Here is a 13574-nt window from a genome sequence, read left to right as displayed (position 1 = left end):
AGCCATATGTATCCTGGACAAGGACGCAGGTCCACAGAAGGTGCAGCGGCTGAGAGCTGGAACTTAGGGATTGTGGAGCAATCCTAGGGCAAGGGCTGCTGTTGACTGTGGACAGATGGACTGAGGGGATGTGAGGGAGGAGATCGTGGTGGGAAATGCCTGTGAAGGAAAGCCAGGCAGCCATGGAAGCAAGGCAATACTGAGTCACATGTAAGGGGTAGAGCCATCATCATAGCCTCTCTCTCCCCACAGCCAATCCAATCATGATTTTCCTTGTTATAAACCTCTGCTTCTACATTGGGCTTTTGCAGTTCTGTGGAGTTTTCCTTTTTTTTCTCTCTCTCTCTTCATTTTTCTTTATTCCCCCTTTCCTCTTCCTTTTTTCCTTTTCTTTTTTTAATCTTAGTTTTTTTAAAACCTATTATTATTTTCCTACATTTATTCTTTGTTTGCTTTTCCTACTGTTCTTTTCACTTTGAAGTTAAGCTTTAATGTATATGTCTGCTTTATCTACCTCTATTTAATTTTGCATATCTATTCTTTCTTTCTTTCCTTTCCTCTCAACATATTTGTTAGTTTTCTTTTCATTGCTTTATTCTCCACTTGGCACCTTGCTTTAGTTTTGTTTTCCAGTTTGTTTTTAGTTAGCTTAGTTCTTAACCATTAGATATAATTTTTGTTTTCCTTTGTTTACTGGGTCAATCAATTGGACTTTATTTTTCTTGGACTGTTTTGATTTTGCTTATGGGTGTATATGTACATGTGTATATTCCATTATTTTAATTATTATTTGCCTGATTTTGTAACTGCCATTTATTTGGGGTTCATCTTTGGTTTCTTATTTTGGGATATTTGTTTTAATCTCACTTAATGCCATAACAAACCACTTGTGGAATCTTTGATCCTGACCAGAGATCAAGCCCTGAGCCTTTGGAGTGGGAGCACTGATTCCAAGACCCTAGACTACCAGAGAACTAACCCTCTGGAATATCAAATAGCAAGAACTCCTCCAAAGGAAACCACCTGAACACAAGACCCAGCATCACCCAACCACCAATAGTACCCTATGAAGGACACCTCATCCAAACAACAAACAAAAAAATACAAACCCAGTCATCAGCAGACAGGATTACCATCTCACTCAGCCTTGCCCATCAGAGGAAAAACAAACAAACAAACAAAAAAAACTTGGCACAAATCTCACCCTATACAAAGCTTACACAAACCACTGCACCAACCATAGTTGGGCAGAAACCAAAAGAAGAAAGAATTCAACCTTGAAGCCTGAGGAAAGGAGACCTCAAACACAGTAAGTTTAAATAAAAATAATGAAAAGGAAGAGAAATAATGCACAAATGAAGGAACAAACTAGAAACACAGAAGTCCAAATAAGTGAAGAGGAAACAGGCAAACTAGCTGAAAAACAATTCAGAATAATGACAGTAAAGATGATCAAAATCTTTGAAAACAGAACAGAGAAAATGCAAGAATCAATTAACAAAGACCTAGAAGAATTAAAGAATAAAGATACAGAGACAAACAACACAATTACTGAAATTAAAAATAGAAGGAATCAATAGCAGAATATCTGAAGCAGAAGAAGGAATCAGTGCACTAGAAGATAAAATGGTGGAAATAACTTCTGAAGAGCAGAATAAAGTAAAAAGAATAAAAAGAACTGAGGGTAGTCTCAGAGACCTCTGGGAAAATATCAAACACACTAACATTCAAATTATAGGGGTTCCAGAAGAAGATGAGAGAAAGGGTATGAGAAAATTTTTGAAGAGATTAGAGTTGAAAATTTCCCCAACATGGAAAAGGGTTTGTCAATCAAGTCCAAGAGGTGTAAAGAGTCCCATACAGGATAAATCCATGGAGAAACATGCCAAGACACACAGTAATCAAAGTAACAACGATTAAACCAAAGAAAGAATATTAAAATCAGCAAGGGAAAAGCAACAAGTAACGTACAAGGAAACCCCATATGTTTAACAGCGATCTTTCAGCAGAAACTCTGCAGGCCAGAAGGGAATGGCAGGATATATTAAAAGTACTGAAAAAGGAAAAATTTACAACAAAGATTACTCTACCCAGCAAGGATCTCATTCAAAACTGATGGAGAAATCCAAAGCTTTTCAGACAAGCAAAAGTTAAGAGAATTCAGTACCAACAAACCAGCTTTACAACAAATGTTAAAGGGACTTATGTAGTCAAGAAATACAAGAGAAGAAAAAGATCTACAAAATAAAACCACAAAAAATTAAGAAAATGGCAATAGGAACATATATATCAATAATTACTTTAGTGTAAATGGATTAAGTGCTCCAATCCATTCAGACTGGCTGAATGGATACAAAAACAAGATCCATTTATATGCTGTTTACAAGATACCCATTTCAGACCTAAAGACACAGATAGACTGAAACTGAGAGGATGGAAAAATATTTTCCATGCGAATAGAAAATGAAAGCTGGAGTTACATCCTCATATCAGACAAAATAGAATTTAAAATAAAGGATATTACAAGAGATAAGGAAGGACACTAAAGAATGATCAAGGGATCGATCCAAGAGGAAGACGTAACAGTTGTAAATATCTATGCACCCAACATAGGAGCACCTCAATATGTAAGACAAACACTAACACATAAAAGGAGAAACTGACAATAACACAATAATACGATTACTATTGTAGGAGACTTTAATACCCCACTCACAAGAATGGACAGATCATCAAAACAGAAAATTAATAAGGAAACACGTCTTAAATGATACATCAGATGAGATGGATCTCATTGATATCTTTAGGACATTCCATCCAAATGCAGAAGAATACACCTTCTTCTCAACTGCACATGGAACATTCTCCACAGTAGACCACATCTGGGGTCACAAATCAAACCTCAGTAAATTTAAGAAAACTGAAGTCATATCAATCATCCTGACCACAATGCTATGAGAGTAGATATCAATTATAAGAAGAAAAAAAAATATAAAACATACAAACACATGAAGATTAAACAATATGTTTCTAAATAACCAATGGTTTACTGAAGAAATGAAAAGGGAAATCAAAAAATGTCTAGATACAAAAAACAATGAAAACATGACAACTCAAAACCTATGGGATGCAGCAAAAGCAGTTCTAAGAGGAAAGTTGATAGCAATACAATCCTGCCTCAAGAAACAAGAAAAACATTGAATAGGAAGCCTAACTTTACACCTAAAACAACTGGAAGAAGAACAACAACAACAAAAAACCCAGACATAGCAGAAGGAAAGAAATCATAAAGATCAGAGCAGAAATAAATGAGAAAGAAACTAAAGAAACAACAGTAAAGATTAATAAAATTAAAAGCTGGTTCTTTGAGAAGATAAACATAATTGACACACCTTTAGCCAGACTCATCAAGAACAAAAGAGAGAAGAGTCAAATCAACAAAATTAGAAATGAAAAAGGAGAGGTTACAACAGACAATGCAGAAATACAAAGAATTATAGAGACTATTATGAACAACTATATGGCAATAAAATGGATAACCTGGATGAAATAGACAGATTCTTAGAATAGAAACAGAAATTATGAACAAGCCAATTACAAGCACTGAAATTGAAACTGTGATCAAAAATCTCCCAAAAAAACAAAAGCCCAGGACCAGATGGTTTCACAGGAGAATTCTATCAAACATTCAGAGAAGCACTAATGCCTATCCTTCTAAAACCCTTTCAAAAAATAGCAGAGGAAGACTTCCAAACTCATTTTATGAGGCCAACATCACCCTGATACCAAAACCAGACAAAGACAACCTCCCAAAAGAGAAAACAACAGGCCAATATCACTGATGAACATAGATGCAAAAATCCTCAACAAAATTTAGGAAACAGAATTCAGCAACACATTAAAAGGCTCATACACCATGATCAAGGTGGGTTTATTCCAGGGATGCAAGGATTCTTCAATATACACAAATCAATCAATGTGATACACCATATTAACCAATTGAAAGATAAAAACCATATGATAATCTCAATATATGCAGAAAAAGCCTTTGACAAAATTCAGCACCCATTTATGATTAAAACTCTTCAAACAATAAGCATAGAAGGAGCCTACCTCAACATAGTAAAATCTATATATGATAAGCCTACAGAAAACATTATTCTCAATGGTAAAAAACTGAAAGCATTCCCCCTAAAATCAAGAACAAGACAAGGGTATCTACTTTCACCACTATTATTCAACATTGTTTCAGAAGTCCTAGCTACAGCAATCAGAGAAGAAAAAGAAATAAAAAGAATCCAGATCGGAAAAGAAGTAAAGCTCTCACTGTTTGCAGATGACATGATGCTGTACATAAAAAACCCTAAAGATACTATCAGAAAATTACTAGAGCTAATCAGTGAATTTAGCAATGTCACAGGATACAAAATCAACACACAGAAATCAATTGCATTTCTATATACTAACAATGAAAAATCAGAAAGAGAAATTAAGCAATCAATCTTATTCACCATTGCAACAAAATAATAAAATATCTAGGAATAAACTTACCTAAAGAGACAAAAGAAGTGTACACAACAATTATAAGACACTGATGAAAGAAATCAAAGATGACATAAACAGATGAAGAGATATTCCATGTTCCTGGGTAGGAAAAATCAATATTGTGAAAATGACTATACTACCAAACACAAGCCACAGATTCAATGTGATCCCTATCAAATTGCCAATGGCATCTTTCACAGAACTAGAACAAAAAATTTCACAATTCCTATGCAAACACAAAAGACCCCGAATAGCCAAAGCAGTCTTGAGAAAGAAAAATGGAGCTGGAGGAGTAAACCTTCCTGACTTCAGGTTATACTACAAAGCTACAATCATCAAGACAGTATGATACTTGCACAAAAACAGTAATATAGACCAATGGAACAAGATAGAGAGCCCAGAAATAAATCCACACACGTATGGGTACCTTATTTTTGACAAAGGAGACAAGAATATACAATGGGGCAAAGACAGCCTCTTCAATAAATGGTGCTGGGAAAACTGGACAGCTACATGTAAATGACTGAAATTAGTACACTTCCTAACACCATACACAAAGATAAACTCAAAATGGATGAAAGACCTAAATGTAAGATCAGAAACTTTAAATCTCTTAGAGGAAAACATAGCCACAACACTCGATGACACAAATCAAAGCAAGATCCTCTATGACCCACCTCCTAGAGTAATGGAAATAAAAACGAAAACAAACAAGTGGGCCCTGATTAAACTTAGAAGCTTTTGCACAGCAAAGGAAACTATAAGCAAGGTGAAAAGACAACCATCAGAATGGGAGAAAATAATAGCAAAGGAAACAACTGACAAAGGATTAATTTCCAAAATACACAGCTCATATAACTCAATAGCAGCTCATATAACTCAATACCAGAAAAACAAACAACCAATCAAAAAGTGGGAAAAAGACCCAAAGAGACATTTCTCCAAAGAAGACATACAGTTGGCTAACAAACACATGAAAAGAGGCTCAACATTGCTCATTATTAGAGAAAAGCAAATCAAAACTACAGTGAGTTATTTCCTCACACTGGTCAAATGGCCATCATCAGAAAGTCTACAAACAATAAATGTGGGAGAGGGTGTGGAGAAAAGGGAACCCTCTTGCACTGCTGGTGGTAATGTAAATTGATACAACCACTATGGAAAATGGTATGGAGATTCCTTAAAAGACTAGGAATAAAGCCACCATATGACCCAGCAATCCCACTCCTACCCATAAACCCTAAGGAAACCAAAACTGAAAAGGACACATGTACCCCATTGTTCATTGCAGCGTTATTTACAATAGCTAGAACATGGAAGCAACCTAGATGTCCATTGATAGATGAATGGATAAAGAAGTATCCATTACTTCTTATACATATAACGCAATGGAATATTACTCAGCCATAAAAAGGAACATATTTGAGTCAGTTTTAATGAGGTGGATGAACTGAACCTATAGCTTATTATACAGAGTGAAGTAAGCCAGAAAGAGAAAGATAAATATTGTATACAAATGCATATATATGGAATTTAGAAAAATGGTACTGAAGAATTTATTTGCAGTGCAGCAGTGGAGAAACAGATATAGAGAATAGACTTATGGACAAGGGGAAAGGGGAGGAGAAGGTGAGATGTATGGGGAGAGTAACATGGAAACTTACATTACCATATATAAAATAGATAGCAAACAGGAATTTGCTGTATGTCTCAGGAAACTCAAACAGGGGCTCTGTATCAACCTAGAGGAGTAAGATGGGGAGGGCAATGGGAGGGAGGTTCAAAATGGAGGGGATATATGTATACCTGTAGCTGATTCATGTTGAGGTTTGACAGAAAACTACAAAATTCTGTAAAGCAATTATCCTTCAATTAAAAAATAAATAAAATTTAAAAAATGCAATTAGAACTTATGTTTCAAGTTCATTTGGCAAACTTAATTCTATTTACAAGTTTAACCCCTATAATAAATTATAGAATTTTCTGCTTACCTTGGTAAGGTTAAATGAATGAATAGAATAACTAATGAACTTTTCTCAATTTCCCATTTTCTTACAGCGAGGTATTGATTTTCAATATCTATTGGAAAATACACAGCATGGAAAAAATATCCCATTGTCTCACACATTCTCTTAAGTTTAGGTGAGTAATCCTAAAAACAAATTGAAACATAAGATAGCACAGCTTATTTAACTGAAGATCTAGTCAGCTTCATATTACTTAAAATCAAAAAACATGCTTTATCACAAGTTATGTTGGATATTCTCTGATTTAAAACTAAAAAAATCATAATCACATTTTAAAAAAATCTTTAAGAGGAAAGGCAAATTTCTTTATAAATTGAAAATAGTAATAGTTTAGCAGCTTGGCTGTTTCCTAGTTCAGAAAATGATTTATCTCATAATAAAACTTAAAACAACAGTAGTACAGTATTAAGTTATTTTGCCATGGTATATATTTTTATTATTATTCTTACAAATAACTTCTGTTTATTGTTACAGGGTGACAAACATAAATCCATAAATTTATATAGTAAAAAGTGTCTGCCATGAATACTAAAGGAAACAGATATAAAATAAAAATATGCTGGTCTATTACAAATTATCAAAGAGCTGACTTATTTGAAAAGACCCTGATGTTGGGAAAGACTGAAGGCGAGAGAAGGGGACGACAGAGGATGAGATGGTTGGATATCATCAGCGACTCAATGGACATGAGTTTGAGTAAACTCTGGGAGTTGGTGATGGACAGGGAGGCCTGGCGTGCTGCAGTCCATGGGGTCGCAAAGAGTCGGACACGACTGAGCAACTGAACTGATAACAAATTAACTTACTTAGTAATGTTGACTATTACTATGCAATAAATTAATAATTCCTTCAACATGTATTTGGGAATAATGTATACTCAGTTAGTGAGTAGAAGCTTTGGTTTTCAAAATACTTTGTCTGTTTTCCAAAATTGAGTAATATCAAAAAGGAAAGCTAAATGGACTTATTAATCAACAATCTGGAGGATGTTAATATTGAAGGTATTGCATGTGCCACACATATTTATTGAAAATTCAGTTAGAAAGGTAATTGGTGAACTTTTCTGTGAAGAGCCAGGTGGCAAATTAATAATAGTTTAAGAAGCTGCCTGTTTTGGCAGAGGTTTTTGTGGTACATTTAGGTGCAACTATAATTTTATTCTGCGATTAATGTGAAGCAACCAGAGACAATATGTTGTGTGTGGCTGTGTTCTGATAAAATTTTATAGACAACAAAATTTGAATTTCATATGATTTTCACATCAAAATATTCTTCTTCTGATTTCTTTTTCAATCATTTAAAAACGCAGAAACCAATCTTAGCTCTAGGTTACACAGTAACAGACTTCAGACCAGATTTGGCCAACAGGCTTTTGTTTGCTGACCCCTGCCTTAGATTAACCCCAATGACTGCTGTGAAAAATTGAAAATCATGACAAGGATTAAATTTTGTTATAATCTGAAACAGATTAAAGAATAGGGCTGGCAGAGATTAACTAAAGCAGGCACAGCTAAACACTGTGGAGAATGTGTAATGAAGCATTCAAAAGCATAAAGTTCCAAGGACTTAATTTGAATATACTGAAAATACTAAGACATTTTCTTAAGAAAAGCCCAAGATGCTTCCTACTCTTTACGATGTAATCTTGTATGTAGTAAACTATCTGGTTCAGATGCAGTATTATCATAACCAGAATACAATATTAACTTGTATTTTAAATCAGTGAATACAAAATTTATAAATGTCCTCACCTTAAGGAAAAGATCCATTTCAGTCTGGGTTTCATCTGTATGAATGAGGTAACATCTGACAGTGTTACTCCATAGAGAATGTGAAAACAAAGGGGTAACTTGTAATAAACTAGCCACAGCAATATCCCAGTCATCTGAAAATAAAATTTCTCATAAGTTCCCCAAAAGAATTACTAGAAGGCTATATGATAAGATGTCTGAAAGTCTGAAAAAACACAACAGACATCATAGAATGATTTATCTCACTTGTAATACGACATAACTTCTAGAATAACATATTAGAAGGCAATCAGTTCTCTAATCTCAAATTCTATCCTGGGGTTTAAAGCAATCAAAGTCACCAGTGGTCTCTGCTGAGGTACCCATGGCTCCAGTCAAATGTCAGGGAACTAGGCCATATGGGCTGTTCAGTTAATTTGTAACTTGAGGAAGGCCTATGCTCCCAGACTGGTTTTACTTGTTTATTATTCTTGAAATATACTGAGTCAAAAAGAAAGTTCAAGAATGGTATAAAATGAAAAGTAACTTAAAGATAGTGAGACTGAATATTTTAAGACATATTTGACTAATTGAAAATGCATTATTTAAAAAATAATTTTCATTTTGCTAATAGATAAATAATTTCATAGTTTTAAGAAAAGAATGGAGCTACTTATAATATCTCAGGTCTGCTGTGGTACTGAAATTCTGAACAGATCTTAAGAGCTGTTTTGAATACCAAATTATACAAAGATAATGAATAAAACTGGGCTTCCCAGGTGGTGTTATTGGTAAAGAACCCGCCTGCCAGTGCAGGAGACATAAGAAACGCAGGCTCGATCCCTGGATCAGGAAGATCCCCTGGAGGAGGGCATGGCAACCTACTTCAGTATTCTTGCCTGGAGAATCCCATGCACAGAGGAGCCTGGCGGGCTGCAGTCCATAGGGTGCACATGTGACTGAAGTGACTTCGCACACATGCACACATAACTTTTCAATACCATCAAAGATGCAAAAGAAAAGACGAAAACTACTGTTTTTCAGCTGATCTACATTAAACTCTCACTACTCAACTAAAACACCTGAGAATCCAGAACAAAATTTCAGTTATTAGAACTTATTGGTCAGTCAGGTTGGGGGACACCATCTGATCCTGATGTGAATTATGTAACTTCATCCTTCCTGATCAGTGACAAGTACCAGAACATAATGGCCTGACAGTGGAAGACACCCAGAAAACAAGTCTCATGCTCTGCTGATGGCAGTTCTCCCAGCACAAGACTGTAGTACACAAACAGTCATTACCATTAACTAAGCTAATTAGCAAATGGCTAATTACCATTAGCCATTTACCTCTGTTGACATTAGCAAACGGTCCTTCCACGTCTATAGAACTGTGGGCGAACTCAGGGCCCCGGAAGGATTGCTGAAGCTGGATCATACTCCCTATGGAAGGCTCACTTCCCAAGGCTCCACCAGTCCAATATTCGCACTGGGTTCCAGCAGCTGTAAAGCAGATTTCATCGGATGAAAACCAAATAATATTGAAACTTCAAAACCTTATCAAATACACTCAACAGGATTTATAATCCAAAAAAGTACAATAAGATTATAAATACAACAAATATTCAAACTTTGATTTTGAAATCAAAAGAATAATTCTGAAAGTACTTTGCCACCAACTTCTGGCATGTTCTAAGGTGGTAGGTAACACAGTTTTGGTTATCTCAATCTTAAAATGGGGATTAAAGAGAGAAAGATGAAAAGAAATTAGGAATACAATAACCAAAGAAATTATAATAACAGAGAGGAATTAAAAACGCTCCCCAACAAAAATTTCTAAAAGACTTTTATAACCATATGATTTATGTATCAGGGTAAAATTTGAAGGGAAGAATTTCAAAGGAAGACTATTACTGGCACATCAGTAATTGATATTGGTAATTCATTAGGATATAAGCTAAAGATGTAAAGAGTACATTCTCTTTAACTCCCAGAGGAACAAAATTAATGTCTGAATTAATGAGTACTTAAACACACATTTTTAAAATAAGTAATATTTGCTATAACATGGAGTCCTTGACTAAACTTAAGTAAACTGGTATTTGGGTGAAACTCTCTGGCAAAACTGATTTTTATTTATAGGTGACAAATAATGAGCAATATTCCCTCAGGCATTCCTTCTTCATGTTTATATCAAAATAGGAAGAAAGACCTAGGAGGAAATATTAACTTGTTTTTATTAACTTGCCAAGAGAATTAGAATATAATAGTTTTGAAACACTGTATATTTTAACATATGTCAACACTGAAATAACCACTAAGACTAATGTGTTAGTCATAATAAGCCATTATTCACATTTTTTTCCTCAAAAGTTAGTAGATTTCAATGGTACTAAAATGCAAATTAAGAGGGGATTATCAATTGCCATATTTCTCTCCAAAATACATTAATTTGGAAGAATATAACTACAGTTTTTTTTATAAATGGGAGAGTGACTTCATTTTCCCACTACACTTAAAATAGAATATTGTTCAATATCAATCACATTTCAATATTATTTCCTATTAACATAGTGGACATTTTCATTCTATGATTCTGAGTTTTTCTTTATTTCTAGAAAGACATTTAATATGTTTAATTATAAAACAAAAACTTTAAAATATTTCAAAAAACTGTATTGGAAACCATTTGCTGAAACATCATGTAGATACTCTGATAGCTGCAAGAATACATCCATTATGTGGAAAAATGTAACAGAAACTACTAACTGTTCTCCAACATCCATTCTCCCTTTCTTTCTTTACTGACACAACCCCAAACTTTATGTGCATACATGGCTCTCCTACTAATAATTACACTTTCCCATCTTCCTAGGTAGAGGAAGGTATAGGCCTACATGGGGTTTGAGGAAGGTATAGGCCAATGGGGTTTGAGCAAGAGTAATGCATGTATCTTTCAGATTGCGCTTTCAAGGAAAGTAATGTATTCCCCCACTCCCTCTAGCTAAATTGTATATATGATGGGACTTGGAGGGGCTATCTTAGACCAGAGAGAGAAAAGCTATGGGTTAAGGTTGGCAGAGAACAAGATAGAAGGAACCTCAGCTTCTACACCATGGACTTCTATAGAAAAGACCTGTTATAACATGAGAAAGAGAAAGAGCAACTCTATTTGTAACAGCAATTACTTATCAGTACAAGGATTCAAAGTTGGCTCTACAATCATTATACCTATTAATATATTGATATCACAAAACATTATAAATAGGAAATAAACTTACCAGTAACATCTGTACAGTTGTCATCTGAATCAGACTCTCCAGGATCAAATACATGGATCCCCTGAGCCTGTAGCCTCTGAAGTTTGCTCTCCAACTCTCGCTTGGCCCTCAATAAATCCTGAATTTCATTTTCCTTGGTCTCCCTAAAAATCTTTAAAAGATGTACTTTAATTTTGAAATCCTTTTCCATAAGCAAAAAGTGATATTATCAAGTTTTAAGGGAAAATTCTTTCATTCATAAAATCAATATTCATTTGGTCCTTGATCTCCTCTTTTGTAAGGTGAATACCTCTCTGTCACTGTTTTGTAACTGGAACCCAGTAGAATTCCAGGAGGATATATCTAAGGTGTGGGGATGCTGTGTGTGCTACCTGATATTTAGCAAATTTGTCCCCCTCCCACTTATTGCCCTCCTGGAGGAGGGCATGGCTACCCACTCCGATATTCTTGACTGGAGAATCCCATGGAGTGAGGAGCCTGGTGGGCTACAGTCCATAGGGTCACAGAGTTGGACACGACTGGAGTGACTTAGCATGCACACTTATTACCAGTAATGCTCTCCCAAAGGACACATTCTGAAATATTTCTAAATGCTCTCCCCTAATATAACCCTTGCCTCTCCCCACCCCCATTAAAATGTTCACTTTTATACCTTTTCTTTGAAACTATCTCAAGTTTACCTGGTCCAACTCAAATACTTCAAAAGTAAAAAGTATTTACTTTTTATAAGACTTTAGCTCTTATACCTTTCATGACTCCTACATCATTTACTTCTATTTACTCATCACAGTATTATATGAACTTTTAAAATATATTGCTTTATTCCCTGTCACTTTGGGGATAAAGATGTATGAAATTTACCTTAAATTGCCTCTTAACTTTATCTCTGTCATGTTCAAATGTAGCTGCTCTCTCCATTGCTTGGTATTTTGCTTCTAAAGCACTTTCCTTTTCCCGAAGTATCTTCTGGTAAGTTTTTTGAAGTGCCTGGAAAAATTTACCTTGTTATTTCTAACAAAAATAGCATGCCTCCCAAATTTTACATTATGTTATATGCATATTGGGCTTCCCTGGTGGCTCAGAAGGTTAAAAAACCTTCCCTCAATGTGGGAAGATCTGGGTTCAATCCCTGGGTCCAGACGATTCCCTGCAGAAGGAAATGGCAACCCACTCCAGTATTCTTGCTTGGAGAATTCCATGGACAGAGGAGCCTAGCAGGCTATAGTCCATGGGGTAGTCAGACATGACTGAGCAACCAACACTCTCATATACACATTACATATCTCAGAATATGAACAGTCTACTTAGTTTTTCACCAGTTATCAAGAACTGCATACTGCCATTCTATTCAAACATATAATGGGGAAAAAACCCTGCAAATGTGCTTGAATTATAAATGAAGATATTCAACATTAAGCTTTCAGTGGAAATTAATACTTTTTCTTTGAAATACTGCACCAGTTCTGAATCTTCACTACAACTCAGTTTTCCCACACAAAATCACAATGTATAAGGTTTAACCTGAAGAATAATTATTTCTGTGAGACTGTGCACTCCTTGGCTCCATGTCACTCCTCTTGCTAGCTCCAAGGCTGATACACTGCAGGTCTTCAGTAAATGTCTGACTGAATGGATTAAATAAATATAGGGTGTGTGTGTGTGTGTGTTTTAAATGCCTAGGTATATGAAAAAGGAAAAACAAGGCTTCATAAGGAATCAGGATTGGTAACAGAAATAACCTGGGCCTGGGACATTTGTCACCCCTTAGTGCACTCTGTCCTGTTGTAATTGCATTTGGGGGGCGGGGTTTTAAACGCCTAGGAAGGGTTTGATGAGCTGCCTCAACAGATGTCACCAAAGTCTTTTGTGTATCTGTGTGGTCCTGGCAGACCTACTTCCCTGGAGATTAGCATTTGGTGCTGCTCTTGCTTAGTCGCTGAGTCGTGTCCGACTCTTTGAGACCCCATGAACTATAGCCCGCCAGGCTC

The 13574-nt window shown here is 35.4% G+C and overlaps 1 protein-coding gene across 2 annotated transcripts in view; it reads right to left on the bottom strand.

Moving 5' to 3' along the window:
- The window catches only part of NPHP3 (nephrocystin 3), a 51609-nt gene that overhangs the window by 36770 nt on the left and 1265 nt on the right, over window positions 1-13574 (bottom strand). For both annotated transcript variants that reach the window (XM_025291706.3, XM_006052128.4), the window contains exons 2-6: window positions 12448-12573; window positions 11587-11737; window positions 9656-9808; window positions 8324-8457; window positions 6537-6697 (exon numbers count right to left, since the gene is read on the bottom strand). In XM_025291706.3, the coding sequence (XP_025147491.1) occupies window positions 6537-6697; window positions 8324-8457; window positions 9656-9808; window positions 11587-11737; window positions 12448-12573 (725 nt within the window). The remainder of the gene's footprint in view (window positions 1-6536; window positions 6698-8323; window positions 8458-9655; window positions 9809-11586; window positions 11738-12447; window positions 12574-13574) is intronic.

This window comes from Bubalus bubalis, chromosome 1 (assembly GCF_019923935.1).
Source record: "Bubalus bubalis isolate 160015118507 breed Murrah chromosome 1, NDDB_SH_1, whole genome shotgun sequence".
In the NCBI taxonomy this organism is placed as follows: Eukaryota; Metazoa; Chordata; class Mammalia; order Artiodactyla; family Bovidae; genus Bubalus; species Bubalus bubalis.
This window is presented reverse-complemented; position numbering and strand designations above follow the sequence as displayed.